This window comes from Punica granatum, chromosome 5, assembly GCF_007655135.1.
Source record: "Punica granatum isolate Tunisia-2019 chromosome 5, ASM765513v2, whole genome shotgun sequence".
In the NCBI taxonomy this organism is placed as follows: domain Eukaryota; kingdom Viridiplantae; phylum Streptophyta; class Magnoliopsida; order Myrtales; family Lythraceae; genus Punica; species Punica granatum.
Genome location: NC_045131.1, coordinates 14,697,966 through 14,723,967, shown reverse-complemented (window position 1 = coordinate 14,723,967; position 26,002 = coordinate 14,697,966). Strand labels below are relative to the sequence as shown.

Below are 26,002 nucleotides of genomic sequence, written 5' to 3'. Positions count from 1 at the left end.
TAAGTACTTTATATCGGTAATATATATATATATATATATAGAGAGAGAGAGAGAGAGAGAGTATATCCTTCTGCCTTCAGCCCCTCTCAATTACTGTGTTTTGCTGGTCTCGAACACAAGACCTTGCGTTGCCCCTTGTACATTTAGCGAGGATTACGTATCGCTCACTGCTTCCTCGCTAACATTAGCGAGGGATTAGACTGTGCCTGGCTAATTAAAAAATAAATTTTAGAAAAAAGATTTGTCTTAGCGAGGATCGTATCCCTCGCTAGGGTCGAAAAATAAGAACTTTATCTCGGTAATATATATATATACATATATATATGTATATATATACATATAAATTTCTTTCGCCTTCAGTCCCTCTCAATTACTTTGTGTTTTGCGTGTCTCAACCGAGACCACATATAAATTTCTTTCGCCTTCAGTCCCTCTCAATTACTTTGTGTTTTGCATGTCCCAACCGAGACCTCCCGCTGCCCCGTGTACATCCATCCACCCTTCACCTGTCTGTGCCAATCTCCTTAACGGTTGAGTTATATTGAATTTCACTTGTCATTTTACTACACTTAAATATATTTATTTACATTTATATTAATATTTGCCTAGATACCGAAAACATTTCCCATTACAAACCTAGTCCACTGATCAGCAAACAAGTCAAATATACAAACCATTATCTGCATTAACATAATATTCATTTACAGATCACATACACATACAAACATTATCCACATGCAAGCAATTATTCACATACAAACAAAGTTTACCGATTGATAAACAAATCAAAACATACGAATCACTATTCACTTTATTCGCTAACAAACCAAATAAACATACGAACATTATCCACTCACAATGCAATAGTCACACACAAACCATTATCTAGTTAACACATTTTGAGAAGAAGCTAACCTATTCATTATCGTTATCATCATATGCAGCATCCTCGTCCCCCTCACCATAAATAACTATCACTGTAATGTTGCTTCACCTAGAGGTATCAGGAATGGGTTTTCCCGTTTGTTCACCCATGCAACTCGCAATATATTTCAAAAGTTGTTGATGCTCCCGAAATTCTATAGAGTGCTTAGTTTATTGGTCACTTCCTCATAATGTGCGTCACTCATCCCCACCATGCCAGATGATTCGCATTCAGTAGGTGGTGAGCTAGTGGAACTGCGATGACACCAGTTCATCCCATGTGTACGGCCCTATTTACTCGTCCCGATCGTCTTCGTCCAAAGCTTGAAGGTCTCCTCATCAGAAAGCTTGGTGCCAATAGATTGGGACGCCTGAGTGAACTTTTCCCGTTGAGATAATGAAAACAAGCCAAAGTTCTCGTTAAGTATAAAAAGGCAATTCCTTCAATCTTAATTGCAACTTACTATATTTTCTTGCAGGGCTAATCCAAGTACCATCCTTTCTCCTTTGATGGTTTCTTTCATAGACCTCCACGAAAGTGACCTATCTTCTTTCTATGTTCGACTAAAAAAAAACGATGAATTCATGAACAATGATCGGTTAAACCATATATTAAACTGTTAAAAATGTCAATAATTACAAGTCAAGTTGCATAAAAAGCTCATCTTAATGATGATGACACGCGTCCTGCCTATACGCAAGGGTACCCGTTGAGTTAGATCATCCGATATGGACAGATGCTCCAGCGTTCGAATTTCAATTTACTTTTTTCGCGTTATAACTCTTCACAAAATTTTGCTTCTCCCGCTGTGCATGAAGTTCCGCCAAGTGAGCATCTCCGTGGAAATTAAGTAGCTTACCTTGTACCCGGTGCTTAAAATATATATTCAATAAACGATCACTCGCCTTCGTCATGAAGGTAGCCATCATATAATTCTCGTACATCTGATTCCAAAAACACAATTTTGCATAATGAAATAGTTAGTACATTAGTATATAGCTATTTGTCAATGAAATACATACATTATATATATATATATATATAAAGTCATCGCTATCACCTTCCACTCTTTGAATAGCATCAAAAGTCCTAGCTTAGGGACTTGACCAAATGAATCGATCGAGTGGTCGGACTTATAGAATTGGTTGATGTTATGGGGTTTTTTGCACAAGGATGCGGAACGGGTTGTCTCCGTTCTATAGAGTCACATCAACCAATTCTATAAACCCGACCATCCGATTTATTCATTTAGTCAAGGCCATAATCCAAGACATTTGATGTTATTCAAATAGTGGAAGGTGATAGCGATCACTTTATATACATATAACATATGTATTTTATTGAAAAGTAGCTATGTACTAATGTACTAACTATTTCATTATGCAAAAATTTTGTTTTCGGAATTGGATGTACGAGAATTATATGATGGCGACCTTCACAATGGAGGCGAGTGAGCATTTATCGGATACATATTTTAAGCACCGAGCACAAGGTAAGCCGCTTGATTTCCTTGGGAATGCTCATTTGGCATAACTCCATGCACATTGGGAGAAACAAGATTTTGTGAAGATTTCTAAAGCAAGCAAAGCGAATCGAAATTCGAATGTTGGAGCATTTGTCCATACCAAAGGATCTAACTCAACGAATACCCTTGCGTATAGTATGGTAAGGCACGACACACGTCATCATCATTGACATTATGCTTTTATGGAACCGACTTGTAATTATTGACATTTTCAACAATTTAATATAATATATAATTTAACCGATCATTGTTCATGAATTCATAGTTTTTTTGCAGTCGAAAAACGAAGGAAGACAAGTCAGTCTCATGGAGGTCCACGAAAGAAACCATCAAAGGAGAAATGATGGTCCTTGGGTTAGCCCATATGTGCATGAAAATATGATAAGTTGTAATTAAGATTGAAAGGAGTTTTTTTTTATACATAACGAGAACTTCGGCTTGTTGGTTTTTGAATGTTATTGATTTCTCAGTATCTTTTTTTTTTTCATTATCTTAATAAGAGAAGTTCACTCAGGCGTCCCAGTCTATTGGCACTAAACTTTCTAATGAGGAGACTTCCAGGCATTGGGCAGAGACGGTAGGGACGAGTAAGAAGGGCCGTGCACATGGGATGAACTGGTTTCGCCACAATTCCACTAGCTCACGGCCTACTGAATGCGGACCATTTGGCATGGCGGGGATGAGTAGCGCACGTTATGAGGAAGTGACCAATAAACTAAGCACTTTGACTGCAAAATTTCAGGAGCATTAACTACTTCTAAAATGTATTGCGAGTTAGACGGTTGAACAAACGAAAAAACCCGTTCATGATACCTCTAGGGGGAAGCAACGAGGGGGACGACAAATATTATGCATATGACGATGATGATGATGGTGAGTACATCGGTTTCTTTTCAAAATGGGTTAAGTGGATAATGGTTTGTATGTGGATAATGCATTGTGGGTGGATAATGCTTGCATATGTATTTGGTTTGTTTGTTTATTAGTGGGCTAGGTTTGTAACATGAAATTTTTTTTCGGTATTTAGGCAAATATTAATATGAATGTAAAAATATAAGTAATATAAATATATTTAAGTGTAGTAGAATGACAAATGAAATTCGATATAGCTCAACAATTAAGGAGATTGGCATAGACTAGTGGATGCGCAAGAGGTAGTGGGAGGTCTTGGGTTTGAGACGCTAAACACAAAGTAACAGAGAGGGGTGGAAGGAATATATATATATATATATATATATATATTTACCAGAACTAGCGAGGGAGGTTCCCTCACTAATTCCCGCAAAGTTTTTATTTTTTGGCCCAAGCGAGGGATACGATCCTCGCTAATCCCTCGCTAGGAAGACAAATATTTTTTCTCAAAAAAATATTTTTTAATTAGTGAGGGACAATGTTCTCGTTAATCTCTTTCTAATGTTAGTGAGGGAATTAACGAGGATACAGCCCTTGCTAATTCCAGGGATTGGCGAGGGATACGTATCCCTCGCTAATCCCTCGTTAAACCTTCATTAGCAAGGGATCAGGACCTCGCTAATGTCAACTATTTTAGTAGTAAGCTGAGAAGGTCATCCACGCCGGCTTCGGAGATATTATAGCCACATTTCGCTCTAAGATATATGATGACAATTGAAAGGGTAGAATGCCGCTCGCAACCATGCAATATGTGTTGGTTATAATTCTTTAAAAACTGGTAAAATTTCATAACCTTCGGATTAGGATCTTGAACACGCGTGTCGTGGCCATAATCTTGTCCCGTCGCATTATAAGACTATGTCTCTGTACCTATTTAATGGATTATGAAGCTCCTCCGCAGCAGGAGGATCCAATACAAATCTAATAGGAGATGACTCCGTAACGTTAGGACACTCCTCCCCATGATTAGTCTAGTATCGATAATTTGGCTTGAAACCAGATCAAGCTAAACTTCGTATGGATACATGGAATGTCCTTTAAATTGGCACTTTAAACATGGAGAGATAAGTTTTCTTAGATTGTTTTCCGCAGCAAACTGCTCGGGCCCCTAATAAATTCTCTCACCCCATCCGCGAAGGTTTTCTTAATACATCTTCTATTAGGCTGAGGCCTATCATACTTCCACATACAATCTCGTGGAATATTCATCTATAAACAAAAATTACCAACATATATAATTTGAGAACATATATGGCTATAAAACGAAAACAAAAAAAATGTGCATCAATTTAGGAATGATGGTATCCTTATTACTTTGCAACAATCAACAGGGAATAACCAAATCCACAATGGGAAGGCTGCAACCCTTCCCCAAAGCCTATCATCCTTCTCCACAATTATTTAATTCATAAAGGCGACTAACCTAGGGTCATCGACAATCAGCATTCGCTTTGCATTAACATATGTATCGAAATTCAAGCATACATCAACCTCATCATAAGCCCAATATTGGAGAATGCTCCCAGATGCAATCCACGAACCTACAATATTATAAGTTTAATTTGTTAATTATTTTTCAAATATTTGTAATGAGAATTCTCGTCAGAAAATTTGAAAGTAAAATATGATTATTTTTTCATGTGCATAAAAAAATTATAAAATTGATTCATAAATTTGTTTTCAGTAAAATACATCAAAATCCCTTAATAATTTAAATAACTATAAATCATTATATATATGAATTTACTATTAAAAAAATACATTATTCCATAAATTGTATTATTAAATTCTATTTAATATTTTAAAATTATAATAATTGCATTACAGCTAATTCAATGTCGACAAAGAGAGAAGCGGAGGATTAGAGCCACGACAGAGGCAGCACATGCGCTAGAGGGAGGGCCGGAGATCGATCGGGGGCAGCAACGGAGAAGGAGAGAGGGAGGGGACAGATAATGTCGGGCAAGAGGGCATATCCAGCTAACGGTCAAAAGTTGACCATTTATTTTTATTTTTTTAATTTAGCGAGGGCCGATCCCTCTCTAATGTTGATAATTTTTTTAAATTTTTATGGAATAGCGAGGGATTGGATCCCTCGCTAAGTCTCTCGCTAGTTGCTTGTATTTTAGTAGTGGCACTTTGCCGCCTGTCTTTTCTTGTAACAAGAAATTGGGACTGGGAATGCCCATTGGGCTTGATAGCAAGTTTTGTACGTGCATCACGGCATGGCATGTTCATAATTCGATCAATATCTACCATGTTTTTTTGATATTTAAAAATCCAATAGAACCATTCTATCAAAACCTGCCGATACTTCGAGCACATTAGCTTAGGACCGTGTCACATTACCTTAAACAACACTTCGTAAAGCATTGGAAAGAACGTGTAGCTAAAAGCGACATTTCCGATAATGTGGGAAGAGAACAAGTCTGGACACACTATTAGAGGATTAAATAAGAGTTGCATTCAAGTTATAAGCACAAAATCTTACGTGAAGAAGCACTGTACAAAATCGAGAACGGAAAATTAACAGGAAATTTATTCACTCAAAACTCTTCTACTCGTACAATCGTATGGGTTTCCCTCATAGTAGATTCTTGAACGTATTTTTCGATAGCGTTATACTTTCTTTAAAACTTTGGGAATGTCCTGATGCCTATAAAGGACCTTATTCGACATGTACAGATAGTGCACACGAAGAGCTATCTAGCCTCAAAGAAATCTGGAAATGGTAGTTCGCCATCTACCTTGCTGACAAGGGCTGAGGGGACAATCCGTCCTCGGAGGTATCGCAGAAAACATCATCGCTCTTGGACAGGGCATACACGATATCCACCATGCTCGGCCTCTTGGAAGGATCCTTGTTCAAGCAGCCAATGGCGACGTTCAACACGCTCACCACGCTCTCCGCCGAGATCGTATCTGCAACCAAAGTCTTGTCCACCCAATCCCTCACCTTCCTCAGCTTCTGGTCCTCTCTCACTCCTTCAAACTTCTCTACTGCACTCGCCCACATCACTCTGCCATCCTCGTCGATCGCCTCCTTCCCTGATATGAGCTCCAGCAGGACCACCCCGAAGGAGAACACATCCATTCTGGTGGACACGACCCCATCCGAGAGATATTCCGGGGCGATGTATCCTTGGGTGCCCACAATGTGCATTGTGATTGCATTGCAGCCCGATTTGGCAAGCCCGAAATTGGCGATCTTGGCCCTCATACTGGAGTCCAGGAGGATGTTGCTGCTCTTTATGTCCTTGTGCACGACCTGTGGCCTCGTGTGCTCATGAATGTACTGGAGCCCGTTGGCCACGTCGATACCAATGCGGAGACGCATCTTCCAGTTGAGTTTCTCGCCCTTGTTCTCGTGAAGCCATGAGTGGAGAGATCCATTCTCCACGAACTCGTAAATGAGATAGCAATTTGCGTCTTCCGGGTCGATGCAAAATCCCTCTAACCTCACCAGATTGCCATGATTCACCTTCATAGAAGAGAAAATTATTGGATACATCATTTGAGAAGCTAAGAGTTGGAAAGCCTCTACATTATTTAATTTCTTATGGAGAAATTTAAGAGAAAACATCTTTTTAGATTACTGATCTGGAAAAAATGTCTAGCACACGATTATTTGTAACTATTCATCAGCCAAAAAGGTATATATTTGTAATTAGGTTAAAAAAAAAAGATTGGCAAGCATTACATGGACGAGTAAGCAGTTTCTATTTAGCTATCAATGTTTTAAAAAATAAAAACACTAGTGCCAGAATTTCCTCATGTTCAATTTCTTTCTGAGGTAAGTTACACGGATACCCCTTGCTTATAAATAGGACTCAGACACTCCTCCAACTATAATGATATTTTCAATTATCAAAAAGAATGTAGCGCAGTAACGCAAGTTCTCTCGTCTGTCGACAAAAAGTTTCATATTCAATATTCGTAGTAGACTATTCGTGCCTCTTTATTAAATATTACGATTTCTATTTCATTACACTAGGCTTATGAGCCTATTTCATAACCGAAAAAAAATAATTTCAATTAGTTTCCAGAACGAAATCCATATTCAATTTTCTTTTTTTACAAGGCTACAAGTAGTCAGGTAAAAATTATCGAATATAGAATCTCTTGATTATCAGATAAAGACGTTTGTCACTGCTCTATACATTTTTTAGTTATTTGGAAAGAAAGTGCTCCATAAATTTACCGGGTATCGGCATCCTCTAAATGGGACATGTTGGTGTCCTATTTTAAAATAGGGATACTGACAATACTATACTTTTTTTCTCAAAATAAAAATAGTGAATGATAGATTGTGAATGATGATATTTTTTAAAAATTTGTTTCTTCTGTTAACAAATTACATTTAGTGACAAATTATCAAAAAGCAGACCTAATTAATGGTTTTGACAGGTGACTCCACAACTTCACCTTGCCCACTCCTTTATTATATCTTGCACCATATTGTTCGTTAGATAGAGTATTGCAAACAATTGACCGATAATTCCATGATTAAAATTTAATTACCCAAATAAATTAAAATATGATAATCCATTAGGCACTTTGATTATGAAAGGCCTGCTTATTAATCGCACTTTGATTATGAAAGGTATGCTAATTAAGTACTATTTAATATATATCTTCCCAAGTATATATCTATATATCTAAAAAATATGTAGTTTGAATTCATATTATTATCGACATATGATGGAGTAAAAAAGAAAAAAACGAAATAGAATAATGAAGAGACATATATTATATAGACAATCCACGACGTTAGCAGGGGATCGATTAAATTATTGGTTGATATATACATATGTAAAAATGTCCTATCATTTGAACCCAATCAATGCCGATTGTCGGATCAGTCAATATATCCGCGATCATCCTCTACGTACATTCGAAGATGAAATACCTTTATATATTTTTTGAGAGGCAAATAATTTTGACGAAGTCGTAGGATGCATCCCTATCATTGATTTTTAGACGGTCCAAATTTCAGGAAAATCTATGGAGCGGCTGGCCAATTAAATTACATGCGATGCAAAAAATTCTACTCAACACCAACCTAAGTTCATTCAAGCAACTCGACGCTTGTTCTGCTTAAATAATGTTTCCGATTCAAATTCTTGTGAATGCAGAAAATCCACGTTGAAAAAGTTTTATCCCTTAGTGGGCCGACCAACTGGATAAATCGGGATCCAATTGAGCTTTTGGATATCATGAGTCATATTAAATATATATATATATATATATATACTGACCGTGTCGCCTTAATTAATGAGAAGCCTATAAGAACGAAGCTTTAATTCTGTTTTCAATTGCAAAACTTTATCAAAAGAGCTAATCAAGACAGCGAATACAATTTCATTTTTATACCGGACACTTTGAGAGATGTCCCCCGTTGGCCGTTCGGATCAATTAAGTCTATGTTTGACAACCCGAATTTTAATTCGGATGGAGCAAGAATAAGGATATATAGGATATTAACCCATGAATAATTTATATACTGTTTAAGAATCATTGACTACGAAGTAGGAGAATTTCTAATTTCGTTTCCTTATAATTACTGTTATTCTTAAATTTATTTATGATGTTGAAAAATTAAAATATAACATTACGGTTTGATACGGAAAAATCAACGAAAACTGTGGTGCAAAAATTTGCATAGTAAAACAAAAGGTATAAGAGAACAAGAATCTGTACACGAGATGAATAATGCAATTAAAGGAATTAATAATAATATTTAGTGACAAAATGTAATATTGTATTAAAAAATATTTATTATACAATAATAGTTGGAATCGTTAACTCAAATTATGCAGAAGATTGATGGATTGAAAATTCAGCATGTTACATATAAAATAGATGCTTTTTGAATGTTAGAAAGAAAACAGATAAATAAAAATCCAGAAGTGGAAGAAAATAAAAATTCGAGGATTGGAGAAACATATAAGGAAAAAAATTAGAGGAAAGGAATGGAAGAAAATAAAAATTTGCCAATTGGGAGAATTTTATTACTTAATAAGGATCCGCTGCCAATTAGGAATTTATTTTTTTCATTTCATATTTCCACCAATTTTGGTGAATTTTCTTATCCCCAATAACTACTTAGTCAGTTAGTCCTGTCCTAAAAGTAATCCCAAACAAATGAATAGCATAAGAATGATCCTCTCCCACCTTATGTCGAAGACACCAAACAGGCAAGCATAGGGAACGAAAATGCTAAATTCTATTAAAACCCGTAATTTCAATATTTCTCCTAATATTTTCAGTGCGTTTTAAAAAAAAACTTATAATATTAATGTATTATTGAAAATATTCGATTTATAAAGAAGGCTTATATACTTATTAGAGTTAAGAAATGAGAAATACAAAAAAGAAAAATAGCGTAGCGCAGTAACGCACGTCTTTACCTAATAACTATGAGATTTTAGGTTCGATATATATGTGGGACTATACGTACCTCTTTTATTAACTGGAGTTACATGAAATGAACGGAACTAGACAAATACAAAACTATGTCATTTTTCGTTAATCTGATATTCGAAAGTCCGATCTCAATTAATTCAGTTGAGTCGAATTGGCTCATTAAGTGGTAAATTTTTTTCAGTGTGAATTTTTTACATTCACAATAACTGAAATCCAAAGTGTTGCTTAAGAGAAATAATGTCGAATCACTATAACCAATAAGATTGATCACAAAACTATGTCTTTGCTACTTCAAGTTTTGCCACTGAACCGCTGACACTTTTTGAATTTTTCCAATGGAGCTCATGCTTTGACTTTATTGTGCACAAACACGAATAAAAGTCGGTCAAACTTGCCCACTGAGTCGCACATAAGGCTATCGGAAGATTAATTGGGCAACTTTTACTGGCTTCCAGTGTACAGAGTGAGACCAAAACTAATGTTACGATTGCTTAAGGTGCGTAACGTGGACCCGATCAACCTTATAAACCATCGGCGCATATCATGATACTCAAACATAGACGGGTGAAAGGGGTCCGGTTAGAATATAGTTAGATGCAAAACTTCACAGTAAAAGCACCAAAGTATTCTAGCGGTCGGTATGTAAAGATCAAGTTTAGACGAGCGTACCTTCTGCAAGATTTTGAGCTCCTCGCTGGCGTTCCAGGTCATCTTCTTGATCGCGAAGACCTCGCCATCGACGACGCCTCGGTAGACCGAGCCCTGAATCAAGTACCGCGGGCTGAACCCTTCGGTGGCCTCCCTCAGCTCCTCCATCTTGAACACTCTGTACTTGTCCAAGCAGTCCGACACATCCGCCATTAAACTCACCTCCGCCTCTCCCTTCCCCTGCTGCCACTTATCCTTCCTGATCTCCTCCTTGTCTCCCTCGTAATCCTTCTTCTCGGAAACCCGATATCCGCAGCAGAACCACAGCCCGATCAACAGAATCAGCAGGATCCCAAGGACCCCCACCCCGATCGAGAGTCCGATTATGACCCCTTTCCTCTCTGTTTTCTGGCTGGGCGGGGCGGGAAACGTTGTGGGCTGGGTGACGTTCGGGAGCTGGGAGACGGGCACGAAGATGGTGTCGAATGGCTGGGGGTTGTTCCCGTTGAGGTCCGTTATCGACTGCGAGGAGACGTTGAATAGGGACGCCACGGTGGATATGTTGTCTGAGGGCTGGAGCACGTACGAGACGAGGTAGTTGGGCCGGATACTGGACGTGTTCGCGTCCGGGCACTTGCAGAAGATTGGGAAGATCGCGTCGACGCCGATGGTGAGGTTGGTCGGGACGAGGGTCGGGTTCACAGCCTCGACCGACTGGAACGTCGTGAGGTTCTCGAAGCGCCTGGTCGAGACGTCGTAGAACGTGTCGCCCGACTCGATGGTGTAGGAGATGTTGGCGTAGGAGATGCTAGTGATGTTGTAAGTGTTGTTGGCTGGGGGCGGATTGCAGGAGCACGTGAGTGGAACGAAGAGGGGCTGGTTCGGGACCAGAGAGGCGTTCGGGAAGGAGATGTTGCTCGGCTCGGCTATCATGAGCCGGCTCACCTCGAAGAGGTCCCCGATCGAGGCCAGGTCCAGCCGGTCCGGGGCCGCTGCCCGGTAGAAGGCGTATGTCTGGCATGGGTAAGCAGTCTGGTTCACGTCGCAAGTGTTGCCGGTCGTGTTGGGTTGGGCCCGTGCTGGGTCGGGGAGGTCAAGGACGATGAAGGCCAGGAGACAGAGGAGGGAAAGAAGGGTTTCCTTCATCTTTGTCTAGCCTTGAGAATTGCTCATGTTTTGGTTTCATGGAAAATTCAGTGGATTTATAGATGGATTAGGATTGTGTTTGTAGGGTTTTGATTGAATCTGTTGACTTGTCAGGTGATGGAAGAAGAAATTCGAGAAAGTGAAGTTGGAAGGGATTCTTATTGTCAAAGTCTCGGTCAACTATGGATCGGGATGCACCATCTCTTTACCGTCTTGAGTGGGTGATTGATGATATATTTTTTAATAAGATATCCGATCGTATAATCAATTACAGTTAAGAATTTATACGATTCACTTTACCGTGGATCTCAAGCCCCCCCAGCATACGGCACAACCCGGCATACGATGATTGAGGAAGCACTAGTCATGACTCGTGAGGATGATGAATAAGCGATAGATGGTGGATTATATGGTGTCATGAATGGGCAAGCCAGTCCCTTCACATCTGCCCCATCTGGATTTTCTTGTCCTTTTGCTTGACCACAACGGGCAGTGAAGTGTTTTAAAATTCAAACCGTCTCCATTGCTGTCGCATTGTGCAGCCTCAATCAAGCAAGAAGGAAGCTTCCACTACTCTTCTCCAGCTGTAGAAAAAGTGAAGGTATTTCAAAGATCAAAAGTTCCAATTAATTTAAATTTTGAACAAATCAATTTATCAAAGGATAAAATTCTTCTAATTATGAATTCTCTCTATTTATAAGACTCAAATTGAAAGCTTTATTCGAGAAGAAAATGAACCAAATTATCTAAACCAATCCTTATTACTTACTCATTGAAGTTTGTTTTGCTATAGCATGCACTCAGCATTGTACCCCCAATTTTAGGATCTATATACAATATCGATGTCCATGTATATGAAAAAATAGTAAAATTAGGTTGAAAGACAATCGATTTATATGTTTTCTAATTAATGAAAAAAAATTATACAAGTACTTAAGTAAAAGCGGAAAAAAATAAAAAAGGGAAGCTCTACTAAAAAATAAATCAATAAAAAAAGGAGAGAAATACACATAGGAGATTGAGATTTATTAAATGAGTGAGTACGTTCCGATGAAAAGAATATAATAATAAAAGAATATCGCAAGAAAAAAGGGGAATACAAATAGGTGATTGAGTTTTTTTTTCCCCTCTAGTCAGAATCATGGTATAAGAAAGTTCAATTGAGCCTCTACTAATTCAGTTGAACCCGGTCAATCCACTAAGGGATAAAACTCTTCCAGCATGAATTTTCTTCATCCATAAGATTCAAACTCGAGAGTTTGTTTAAGAAAAATAAGTGTCAAACTGCTTGAATTAACTCACATTGGTAATAGGGAATTGAGTTTTATTGTACGGGTGAGTATGTTGTGATGAAAAGAATATCAAAATAAAAGAATACCATAATTATCAACAAATTGTGGTAAGTGATAAGCAGTTTTAACCTCATAAGGAGGAGATTATAAGTTTCAGTAGCGAAAAGCACACTTATTGAGAATGAGAATAACGTTTAATATTTTATTTTTCAGAATTACGAAAGCAAAATCTCCCGCAATTTCGTTCAAATAAAAGAATATATGAATAAGACATGATGGCAATCAAGATTTTTAAGATATTGGGAATGCATCATACCATATTTTAATATTAACTATGTAAGACATAATTTGCAAAGGAAGAAATTAGTTTACATTGGTTCATATATTTATGGTTTTGAATTACGTCTAAAATAATGTAAAAGGTTCAATGTCCGATTGAGATTACTCTTAGACAGTAAGCGCGAGAACCTTGAATCTTACCAAGAAAATGATGCAACAAATTACGAAAAGGGCAAAAAGCTGTCTGGGCCAAAAAAAATAATAATTAACTAATCATTTCACCTTTTTAAAATTTTTTTGTGCGGACCACCATTTCTATAATTATTTGTTTTATATCCATTCTACCATATCTATACTACTATATATGATGAGAACTTGATGCCCCTCACAGTTACGAACTGCATGAAAATACCAATATGCCCTTCAATTTTATTCTTAAAAACTTATTAAGAATTAATTGGGGTTAAAATTATCCTTTTATTAAGACTCTCTCTCTCTTATCACTGCTCTCGCCTCTCTCTCTCTCTCTGTCTCTCCCCCACCACCACCCTAGCAATCCACGTTCTCAATATATTATTACATTTGCCGCGTTGTACCACTCATAGCGTGTGGCACATCACTAATAAATTAATAACAATAAAAATTAAGAAAAATTAAATGAAATTTCAAAAAATAATATAAAATTTTAAAAAAATACTAAAATAAAATAAGTTGTTGTCTACAATTTTTTTTTAAAAAAATCTCTCTCTATCATTTTTCTCTCACTCCCGTCTCTGTCCTATCTCTCGCGTCTTTCTCTCTTCTAGTGATCGAAGAAGGGGGTGGGGCTCCCCGATTAGTCACCACCCCCGGGAAGATGGTCCCCGGCGTCTCAGTTGCTCGATGGACTCAGATGAATTTGACAGTGATGATATCAAAAGAGGTGGAACAGAGCTTGTGGGCTTGAGGAATCGGGAGAGCAAATTACTTGTGTTTCCTCTGCGTGTATGGGCCATCGAATTTGAGGTGGCTTTGTTTCCTCTTTCTGTGACTCGAACTTGATGCATAAGCCATACAACTGTTTTCATCTTCCTTTTTTTGAGAAATATTTTTCCGTGAGCAAAATGGTAAAAAATATTACTATCGCAATTCCGAGAGATTTGAGATTACTTCCCTTCCCAATAAATGCATGGAATTGAATACTTCCATATATGGAGCGAATTCCTAACCTAAGCTGGATCCAATCTTCTCGACGAAGAATAGGCCCAACACGTTGGGCCGAGCCCAAATGCCAAAATCAACATGAAAGAACGTCGAAGAAACTGACGACACGCACGACAAACTGATCTCAGGAAATCAGGAGCCGAAGAACACCAAACCGAACCGAACCAGGAGGAGCTCCTCCCTCCTCTTTTCTTCTGAGCTCTGCTCCCTTTGCTGATTGGCATCAATTCTTTGTCTTCTATGATGCTTCTGCACTCATCACCCTCTAACTTCTCTGGGGAGTTGACGCGCGAAAGTTCTTGAAACTAGGAGGAAGGGAGAGCATGTTCGTGAAGCTTCAGTTTGATGCCAAATGCTTCCCCGTTCTGGGGTCGTCGACGAAAACATCACCCAGCTTAGGAGTGTCTGTCACCCCGACGGAAACAGCTGAAAGACAAAGGGGACGCAGAGTTCTTGAAATTCCTGACAGAGAAGGTCGGAACTTTAATGGGTTCCCCAAGCAGAGCCGCAATAGGAGAAATGGTGGTGCCGATGATTTCGGGGTAGATAAACGAAAGACGGGGACGGACCCGGCAGAGAAGCAGAGGAGTAATGCTGATTTTGGTGGTAGAATTAAAAATGGAGGGAAGGGGGGAGTGCGTTTGAATGGGAAGGGAAAGGCTGCGAAGATGCAGGCCAAGTGTTCGACGAAATGGCTGAGCTACAGCGGTTATTTGCCCGCAATACTGGAGGCGCTGGAGACGATCGAGGACTTGGATGAGGCGTTTAGACCGTGGGAGGAGCGGCTCAGCAACAAGGAGAGGAGCATAATCTTGAAGGAGCAGAGGAGTTGGGAGAGGGCCTTGGAGATCTTTGAGTGGTTCAAGAGGAAGGGATGTTATGAGCTGAACGTGATTCATTACAATATAATGCTCCGGGTCTTGGGCAAGACGGGGCAATGGCAGCTTTTGGAGAGGCTGTGGGATGAGATGAGCAGAAGAGGGATAGAACCAATCAATTCGACTTATGGTACATTGATCGATGTTTACAGCAAAGGTGGGCGAACCGAGGCGGCCCTCGTCTGGCTCGGAAAGATGACCAAACAAGGAATGGAGCCGGACGAGGTTACAATGGGCATTGTCGTTCAGATGTACAAGAAGGCTGGTGAGTTTGGAAAGGCTGAGGACTTCTTTAGGAAGTGGTCCTTAGGCGATTCTGTGACTAACAGAGTGAACGGCTCGGAAGAAAAGCCTTATTTGAGTTCATACACATATAACACGTTGATCGACACATATGGGAAATCGGGGCGAGTCCAAGAAGCCTCCTCGACTTTCAATCGGATGATTGAAGAAGGGATTGCCCCGACCACAGTGACTTTCAACACAATGATCCACATGTACGGCAACAATAATCAGCTGAAAGAAGTGGACTCACTGATGCAGAGGATGGAGCAGCTTTGGTGCTTGCCTGACACTAGAACTTACAACATTTTGATCTCTCTCCATGCAAAGAATGACGATATCGAGACAGCGAGGTCCTACTTTGAGAAAATGAAGGGGACCCACCTTGAGCCTGACCCTGTTAGCTATCGGACCCTTCTGTATGCTTACTCGATAAGGCATATGGTGTATGAAGCTGAAGCACTAATAGCTGAGATGGATGAGAAGGGATTGGAGATTGATGAGTACACCCAATCCGCATTGACTAGGATGTACATTGAAGCTGGGTTGATCGGGAAGTCATGGGCATGGTTCCAGAGATTCCACTTATCGGGAAGCATGAGCTCTGAGTGCTATTCTGCCAATATTGATGCATTTGGGGAGAGAGGACATGTTACAGAGGCTGAGAGGGCTTTTCTCTGCTGCCAAGAGCAGAAGAAGCTTTCAGTGCTCGAGTTCAATGTGATGATCAAAGCTTATGGGATAGCAGGTAGTTACGATAAAGCTTGCTCCATATTTGACAGCATGCCTGGTGAAGGAGTAGTTCCTGACCAATGCAGCTATAGTTCTCTAGTACAAAACTTAGCTAGTGCTGATTTGCCACTTAAAGCCATGCCCTACTTAAGGAAGATGCAGGAGGCAGGCTTGGTAGGAGATTGCATCCCGTACTGTGCTCTTATCTCGAGTTTTGTCAAGCTTGGACAGGTGGAAATGGCAGAGAAACTGTACCGGGAGATGATTTGTCACAATGTGAAGCCCGATATCATTGTTTATGGTGTTTTAATAAACGCTTTTGCTGATACTGGGAGCATTAAGGAAGCTCTCAGTTATGTCGATAAAATGAAGGAAGCGGGCTTGTCTGGAAACTCTGTAATATACAACTCCTTGATCAAGCTATACACCAAAGTCGGGTATCTGAAAGAAGCAGAAGAAACTTACAGAATGCTAGAGCTATCCGAGGCGGGTCCTGATCTATATTCTTCCAACTGTATGATTGACCTCTACAGCGAGAGATTGATGGTGGAGCATGCAGAGGAGATCTTCCAACGGTTGAGGCAAACTAGGGAAGCAAACGAATTCACATTTGCAATGATGCTCTGCATGTACAAGAGACTCAGGAGGATAGAGCAAGCCCTTAGGATTGCCAAGCATATGAGGGAGTTAGAAATGTTGACTGGACTGCTGAGTTATAATAACGTGCTCGGGCTTTATGTCATGGATGGGAGGATCAGGGACGCGGCTGGGACATTTCAGGAGATGATTGAGGCTGAGATCCGGCCCGATGACTGTACATATAAATCACTAGGAGCTGTGCTGATGAAGTGTGGAGTTTCGAGGGAGGCAATTGGAAAGCTAGAAGTCGAGGCGAAGAGGGACCCACAAGGTGGTATTCGAGCGTGGCTATCGGCACTCTCAGCTGTAGTTGAAGTGGATAATTCTTCGTATGATGTGTAATTAGTTCTGTAATATATTTGAATGAATTTTGTTGATGTAGGTCGAATTTACAATTTCAGAATGAGATGTTCAAGGCAAAGAAGAAGCAAAACAGAAATTAGGCATTGCATGGGCTACAAATATACAACCAAATGAGTGTCTTATTGCGGAAAATGATCAGACATTGTGATTGATTCGATATCTGTGCTTTCAAGGCAGAGAGCTGCACATAATCATCATTTACAACAACAAACTGCAGGATCAAATCAAACCAAATCAATCGAACAAATTACATATACAAAGATCTACCGGTGTTTCATCAAAACTACTTCAACTACAAACTTCAGACTTTCGATAGATCCCATCAGCCTAAAATTAACAGCAGCTCTTTCTACTGAAAAAAAAATAAAAAATTTAACAGCAGCTCAGTCCCAAGCCAAATCTCACCTACCCGTCGGATGCAGCTAGCCAGGAAGCACACCCATATCCACCCGCTCATGCTTGCTCCAGTTTCACTACCTACAACATAGAAAAGGGTCGTACAGTCTTGATACCGTTATCGTCATTGAGGGCACAGCGGCTCATACCCAGTGATCAGTTGGGATCTGACTAGAAGAGGAAGAACCATCCTTTATGATGAATAGCCCCATTTGACACAAATGAACATAGAGACGGACAACCGAGTTTTATGCAGCAATTCCATTCTTTCCTTCCAAATGAGGCGTGAGTCAACAGCATTACATTCCATTGCCAGTCTCGCGGACCAAAAATTGCCTGGCCTGATTCAGACATCGTCGGTCTGCCATGAAAGAACAAGCTCTTCGAGCCCAGCCCTCCACTCTCCCCAGTGATGCTCTCCAAAGTCCGCTCCTCCATCTCCCACCTTCACCTCCACCAGCATAAGCGACTGAGCGATCTCCCACACTTCGACAATCAGAACCGATCCGCCTTTCCTTAGAACCAAACTCCCACCCTTCATCTTCTCCACTGCATATCCTAACCTCCCTCCGACTTCCCTGACTGTGTCTCTGATATCCTCAAATGGAGCGGTCGAAGTGAACCTCTTGCTTTGCTTATTGCTCGTCTCAAACAATCCTGAGAGATTAAGCCCTGCGGATAGAGATATGATATCGAACGCATTCACGCTCGACACGGACCCAAAGTCATAGTCCTTGGAAAGGGCTGCCATTTCATACAAGCTGCCGTCGCTCTGAGACTTTGACAGGACAGACGATTTCTTGAACCAGGCAGTTTCGAGGAGAGCCTCCAGGCTCATCCTCGAGGTTGGATTTGGGTGGAGCAGCTGATTGATCACGTATCTCGCTGGCTTCGATACCCAATTGGGGAACTGGTAATCCCGCCTGGCGATCTTCTTGTACATGGAGACGAGGTTGTTGTCGTCAAAGGGCAGGGAGCCGCAGAGGAGCATGTAGAGGATGACTCCGCACGACCAGGCGTCAGCCTTGGGGCCACTGTAGCCGCGCCGGGCCACGACCTCAGGGGCGGTGAAGGCAGGCGTCCCACAGGCGGTGTGGAGGAGGCCATCACCGCGTACCTGCTCGGGGAGGGCAGACAGGCCGAAGTCGGAGACTTTGAGGTTACCCTCCCCGTCGAGGAGCAGGTTCTGGGGCTTGATGTCGCGGTGGGCCACGCCGTTCTCGTGGCAGAAGATGAGGGCCGAGATGAGCTGCCGGAACAGGCGGCGCGTGGCGGGCTCGGTGAACCTTCAGTCCAAGGAAAACGAATTCAAATCAGGATTTCCATTTCGCTCGATCGCAAGAGAACTGAAAGCTCAAAGGGGTAAATTGGGGGACTGAATCGGGAATCCGGGGTGGGGACGAACCTGCCGCGGCGGGTGAGCTTGGAGAAGAGCTCGCCGCCGGGGGCGAGCTCCATGACGAGGTAGATCTTGGAGCGGGTGGCCATGACCTCGTGGATCTTGAGGATGTTGGGGTGGGACTGGAGTAGGCGCATGGCGGAGACCTCCCTCAGCACCTGCGCCTCCGTGACGGCGTTGAGGGACTTGCTCTTCTTGTCGATGATCTTGATCGCGACGGGGGAGCTGTCGGCGACGGAGCACGCCTGGTAGACCTTGGCGAAGCTGCCCCGGCCCAACACCCGTCCTAGCTGGTACCTGCCCAGAAGGGTCGTCGGGGATGCGGCCGGGGGGGCGGCTGCTTGTTGGGACGGCGTCGGCGGTGCCCCCGGGTCCATGGGCTCACGGCGGAGGAGGAGGCGGCGACGAATGAAGCACGGGACGAGCTCCTTCTCACGCAGGGGGTCGCGTGGTTTATATAGCCGGCGGGGCGGGCTGGTGTGACCGTGTGGCTGTTATGTTTTGTCTGTACTGTCAATATTCGAATCTTCTGAGGTATAAATATTTTGTTATTACGGAAATGCCCCTGGCGTTGTCTCCTTCTTCTACTTCCGGTTCCAGGCTGACGGGGCAATAATGCATTTTCTTGATTCTTCCAGGGGAATTTACATATTATGATGAGTCAATGACCCCCTTAATTTTTATTTTTTAACTGACAAGAGTCATACTTTTTATAAGTAGTAAAGAAAAGATTATTGGGTTCAAATCTCGCCGGAGATACTAGAAAATAATTCTTATTAATGTGATGAATCTCGTATAGTTGAATTACTTGAACGATTTGAAAAAGTATCATAACAGAGTTTAACTCAAGAAACCTTAGAGGTAACTAAAAAAGGCAAAGTATTTCATTGATTTCATTTGCTTCAAATGTTATTTATGTTCTTTTTTTTTTACATTCAAAATTTTCATTCTTCAAATCCGTAATAAAATTTAATAGACTAGATTTAGTATTAATTTTGTAATAAATTTCTCCTTATATATCTTCTTTAAAACCCATTTTCCCTTAAGAATTCACTCTCATACTTCTTTATGGTTCCATCATTTGTTTTTCTCTTTTTTTTTGGGTAACACTCTTTTGTTTATTTATTAATCATAAAAGTGCATGCATTCCACCTCTTTGCTTTATTTTTTTTATATTAGTTATTTTCGATGTGCACCATGGTATCTAGAAGTCAACGGACCCGACTAATTCAGTTGAGCCTAGTTGGCCAACTAATGGGTAAAACTCTCACATCATAAATTTTTTCTATTTACAAGACTCGAACGCAAAACTTTACTTAATGGAAACAAACGCCTAACGGCTTAAATCAAACCACGTTTTTTTCCTATGGTAGTTTGATATACCAAGATTAATTTTTAGAAAAATCTCAACTTTACTCTCTTTTCTAAATATAAAAAAATAAAGAATCTTATTAAAAATAAAGTAATGAATCTTTCAAAATAGTTTTGTTTATAACAACTGTGCATTTTCCATTAAGTTTTTCCTTTTTAGTCTAGTTTCTGATTTTTTGTAATAATTTCAAAAAAAATTAAAATGAAATAATATTCGAGAACTAATACTATAATAAAAAGAAAAATACACAAATTAATGAAGGGAGAGGTAAAAGAGTAGTAATGCAGCTAAGAATTGCCCGCAACCATATTGGGGTTGTGATGGCTGGTATCAGGCCCCCATATCACTAGAACTTTGTCCTTCATCTCTCTCTTAGGACAAATCGATAAATTCAGATGGTGATGGCTGACGTCGAACGTCCCCAATGCTGTCCCAGCTCCCTCTTCGATCATCTCCCCCCCGTGTAATTTTCTCAATTTGTATTTTTGAATTTGTTAAATTTTATAAAAATATATTTTTCTTAAGAAAAACTTTACGAAAACTAAAAAGTGGCTATTAATAAAACTATTTTGAAAATACACATTTCAATTTTTAATAAGCTTCATTTTTTATCTGTAAAAATGAGAGTAAAGTTGTCATTATTGTAAATTAACCCTTTCTTTAATTAGTGTGTATTAAGAATGAGACTATTATGGAAAGTTTTTCCTACAGATTTTTGTACATATTTAGCATAGCCTATTTTAGTCATAGTTCTTATTTTCCTTTTATTGATTAGGTCTGAGTTGTATACATACCGATCAATTGAATGACAATAGCAAGCTTTTCAGCCCAATTCCTATCTTCTTTACATGGTATCAGAGAGTTGATCGTAAGGGAATCAGTCAAGCTTCAATTTGCCGACCAGATTCTAAGTCGAGCTTCTATCCTGCCAGTTTAAGAACTGAGCGTCATCAGTCAGTCTTTTCTTCTCTTAATCTATCAAAATGTCGAAAGGGACAGAAAGCAGTAATGTCATACCTCCGGCGTATCTCTTCTCTTCCTCGGATGGACCCGGAACTCAGTTAATTTCCTGCAAGCTTAATGGCAGAAATTACAACATGTGGTCACAGGCAATGCAGACTGCACTCCAGGCTAAAAATAAGCTTGGATTCATCGAAGGGAAAGTAAAGCAGCCAGCAGAGGGAGAACCTCACCATGAACAATGGATAACGTGCAATTCTATGCTTGTCTCTTGAATTTTTAACCATTTGGATGAAGATTTGCAGAGCTCTGTAGCCGGGGCAAAGAATGTTATAGTATTGTGGGATGACCTCAAGGAGCGTTTCTCGCAAGGAAACGAAACAAGAATCCATCAGCTCAAGACCGAAATATGCTTGCTCAGACAAGAAAAGAAATCGGTTTCTGAGTACTATTCGAAGTTGAAATCTCTTTGGGACGAATTAGATTTATACCTCAACTTACCAGTGTGCAGCTGTGATGCTGGGGCTTAGCTCGCTGCCCATAAGGAGAAGGAGAGGGTTCACCAATTCCTCATCGGGCTTAATCCCGATTTCTCTAGATTCGATCCCAAATTCTGAGTATAGATCCCCTCCCGACCGTCAATCGAGCGCACTCCATGGCCGCACACGACGAGACGCAACGATTAATCACTCAAAACAGGGACTCCAGCTCAGAAGCACTCGGTTTCATGGCCAAAATCGCGAATGAATTTGGGGGTACAAACCCTAATTTCGTCGGCTCTAACAGATGCGATTTCAAGCCTCGGGGAAGACCTTTTTGTGATTTCTGTGGAAGGAATGGGCATCATCGAGCGACATGCTACCAGCTTCATGGATATCCGCACTCCGATCAGTCGAATCAACGAAGCTCGAAGGGATTTTCGTCGGGTCAGTCTCGGTATGAAGGTAAAACAGGAGGTTCATCCTCCTCTGTTCCTGCGCAGAAAGGTAATGCAGGGTACGGGTTCGGATCCTCCAATTCGGGGCAATCCGGTAACTTTCATATGGGCGGGTCTCCTCAGGCGCGTCCGGCCCAAACGTCTCGTAGGCAGTGGCGGCCCAATCAAGCAGCCCAACTCTCTTTTCCATCCGGTTCGGCAGGACATATGGCGGCCCAGGCCCAGGCCCAGGCCCAGGCCCATGGCGATCAATTGGTAGACCTCAGCAAATTAGCCCATCTCTCGGAGGGTCAATTACAACAACTCCTGTCGATGGTCTCACGTGATGACGGTGAGATAAATCGGCTAAGTGGTGAGAATTTTGTGCCAATTACTTCAAAAATTGATTGGATCATTGATTCAGGAGCTTCGCGACATATGACTGGCAGTTTGGATAACCTTTTTGATATTATTCCTATTCATGATGGTCCAATTATTCATGTCCCGAATGGTACAACGAGAGCCACTTTTATTGGAAAAGTCTCTTTTGGGACTAATTTGGTTCTACACAATGTTCTCTACGTGCTGGATTTTAATTGCAATTTATTGTCTGTGGCCCAATTATCTCGAGAACTCAATTGTAGTGTACACTACATCTTTGGCCTATGTTTCATTCAGGACCGCACCTCGGGGAGTATGATTGGAGTGAGTGAACTTCACGGGGGGGTCTGGCTTCTACGACGAGTGTCTCCATCATCTCAGAGAACACAGGCAATGAAAGCAGATACAAAAGATATTTGGCACAAGTGTTTGGGACATCCGTCTTACCGGGTTCAGTTTAAGAATTATTCTATCTTTATGCATCATTCAGACAATCATAAGCCTTGTGACATATGTTGTCGGGCAAAACAGACACGCTCCAGTTTTCCAATAAGCTCAAATAAAGCCTCTTTTCCATTTCAATTGGTACATTGTGATATATGGGGACCTTATAAGGTCTCTTCCATTACTGATGCGCGTTATTTCTTGTCGATTGTGGATGATTTTAGCCGTGGTGTGTGGGTTTATCTTTTGAGGGATAAGTCAGAGGCACAAGGTTTCTTGATCAATTTCTGCAAGTTGGTTAGGAATCAATTTGATCGAACGGTGAAAATGCTAGTTCCACGGGGCCAACGGAAGCGAAAAAGGAACAGAAATTCAAAATTTCCTACCCGTGAAACTAATTCCAAGACCTACTAGAAGAATAAGAGTAAATAAAAGCGTACCTGGAATTTTAAAACTGTCGACCAAGCGTCCCACGCGTGACGCCTCTACCGGTATCCACACCGACTTTGTCGACGAGTCTTCGAGATCGGCGGTGCTAGCGACCAACACTCGAAAGAAATACTGATGCGACACCCGAAATTATTGAACTTAATTGGTCCTAATGAGTTGAACAATTCAACTCAATAATCCCATTTATATACATACATGTATATCATATATATACGTGCATATCATCTTATACTTTTGCATCTCAATACACAGCCATATATATAATGGCTTGGAGGGGAGAATTTCAACTCCCTGACCGATGTGGGACAAATCAATTAAATGTCCCAAATAGCATCTTATATACATACACACATATAGCCATATACATGTGCATATATATATATATATTTGCATGCGTGCACAGACACATACAAGCATATATATATATTTATGTATATTATTATTATTATTATTATTTGGCTATTGAAGTTAATAAATCGAGTCTAATTAATCGGCATATTTAATCTCATTAAATATCTGATTAATCGGTCGCACCTTAAATCATCTAATCTCTATTAGACGATTTTATTTGTTTCAAAATATCTCGTCAATTTAGTCGTAGTGTGTGACCCTGTAGGTTCCCAATTACGTTGATAGTAATATCAAAATCTCTATTTTAATATTACAAACAGTGAGCGGCATCTAGCAATGCATCACTGTTACTCAAGTAATCGGAAAGTCAATTTCTCGACGAACCTCGTGACCTACATTACCGTGTAATATAATCCATTGTCCTCTATATCTCTATTGAGCCCAAGGCATGGTCGATGACATCCTTGTATGGCTCAATATCTCTCTTTCTTGGTTTACTGGGTAAGTCTATCAGAACAAATGAGCTCGATATCGCTATATCGACTCATTTGGGTATGCATACACTTTTAGACTTAACCACCAAGTGGCCGTGAGATATCGCTCCCGTTTCGTAGGAGGGACAAATTCTATCTTGATCACTCACATTCCTCTCCATGCTCTGTGGTATACCCAATAACTGTCTTTATAACCATCCTGTTACAGTGGCGTTTGACAGTATCAAAGTATATGACATTACATGTAGGAATCTATGGTGACCTCAAGTCAAAGGACCATTACACTATAGTCACTTTGAGATATGCTAATGACAGTCACGTAACAACCCATGTAGCAATCTCATGGCGGATCAGTCCTATACACATTACTCTTAATGTATACATGTGGTGTGATTTGATATCTCCATATCCATGACCTATGAGATTTGGTCATCAATCAACACTTACACTAGTCTAACCGTATTATCGTTGTCCTAATTAACGATAATACTTTGACTATGGACATTTAGGAATAATTTTCAGTAATTATAGGATCTCACAATCAAGTCACACTTGATGCCTATTGAACCTACTATTCCAAGGACATTATTGTGTAAAATCATATTTAGCGCAATCTACACAATAACAGATATGCCTCGTAATATAATGAAATACATGTCATATTACAGAACTGATGATAGATTGCATCTAGGGCATACACCAATTCCCAACAGAAAACGGTGTGAAGTGACAATGGATCGGAATTCATGAGCCGAGTCCTTCAGGATTATTTTTTCGACAATGGGATCATTCATCAAACTTCATGCATAGATACGCCTCAACAGAACGGGCGAGTCGAACGCAAGCACCGTCACATTCTTAATGTAGCTCGGGCTTTAATGTTCCAAGCCTCTCTTCCCATTGATTTTTGGGGGGAGTGTATCTCTGCCGTAGCCCACCTCATTAATCTCACGCCTTCGAGCATCTTATCAGGCAAGACACCATTTGAGCTACTCTTTCATAAGAAACCGGATTATGAGCACATTCGCATTCTTGGTTGTCTTTGTTATGCACATTATAGTCCTCGTTTCAAGGATAAATTTGGACCACGTTCCAGAAAATGTGTCTTATTGGATATCCTTTTGGGAAGAAAGGCTGGCGCATTTATGATTTGGAGAATCGTAAAGTTTTTGTCTCAAGGGATGTGCGCTTCTATGAGACTGAATTTCCGTTCAGCGAGGACAAGCCCACGAACTCAAATAATACTGGTTTTCTTTTCCTGGATACTTCGGGCCCGGCAGCTCAGGGGGAGCAATTCAGCCCATTTGACTCAGTTCCGACCCAAATCATGGAATCAGGTCCGGCTACACTGCCAGCCTAGTTCGAAACTGGGCCTCGTTTGGAATCCAGTCCAGTCGCACTTCCAGTCCAGACCGAAACAGGGCCTCGTTCGGCCCAATTGCCTTTAATTGCGTCCAGTCCGCTCGGTCCATCCGCTCCGCCCGATTCCTCTGTTGCTTCGTCCAACCCGGCCTCAACTGGGCCTGTGCCGGCCCAGTCTGCTTCTTCTGCTGAGCTCGTCCCGCCTTCTTCCGATCCGGCTATTTTTC

At 40.7% G+C, this 26,002-nt stretch overlaps 3 protein-coding genes across 3 annotated transcripts; 1 reads left to right on the top strand and 2 right to left on the bottom strand.

The window, feature by feature from the left end:
• Nucleotides 1-5,811: 5,811 nt before the first annotated feature.
• On the bottom strand, nucleotides 5,812-11,776 carry LOC116207856 (serine/threonine receptor-like kinase NFP). The gene is made up of 2 exons (XM_031540972.1): nucleotides 10,458-11,776; nucleotides 5,812-6,843 (listed from the first exon to the last, which is right to left on the bottom strand). Exons 1-2 carry the CDS (start codon nucleotides 11,580-11,582, stop codon nucleotides 6,106-6,108), a joined length of 1,863 nt encoding a protein of 620 aa, XP_031396832.1. The 5' UTR covers nucleotides 11,583-11,776; the 3' UTR covers nucleotides 5,812-6,105.
• Nucleotides 11,777-14,442: 2,666 nt separating this feature from the next.
• Nucleotides 14,443-17,268, top strand: LOC116207318 (pentatricopeptide repeat-containing protein At3g23020). The gene has a single exon (XM_031540225.1). The coding sequence runs from the start codon at nucleotides 14,680-14,682 to the stop codon at nucleotides 17,227-17,229; it is 2,550 nt and encodes an 849-aa protein (XP_031396085.1). The 5' UTR covers nucleotides 14,443-14,679; the 3' UTR covers nucleotides 17,230-17,268.
• Nucleotides 17,269-17,398: 130 nt separating this feature from the next.
• On the bottom strand, nucleotides 17,399-19,511 carry LOC116207319 (CBL-interacting serine/threonine-protein kinase 4-like). Its single transcript, XM_031540226.1, has 2 exons — nucleotides 19,052-19,511; nucleotides 17,399-18,932 (listed from the first exon to the last, which is right to left on the bottom strand). The coding sequence occupies exons 1-2, from the start codon at nucleotides 19,420-19,422 to the stop codon at nucleotides 17,993-17,995; spliced, it is 1,311 nt and encodes a 436-aa protein (XP_031396086.1). The 5' UTR covers nucleotides 19,423-19,511; the 3' UTR covers nucleotides 17,399-17,992.
• Between the last annotated feature and the right edge of the window lie 6,491 nt (nucleotides 19,512-26,002).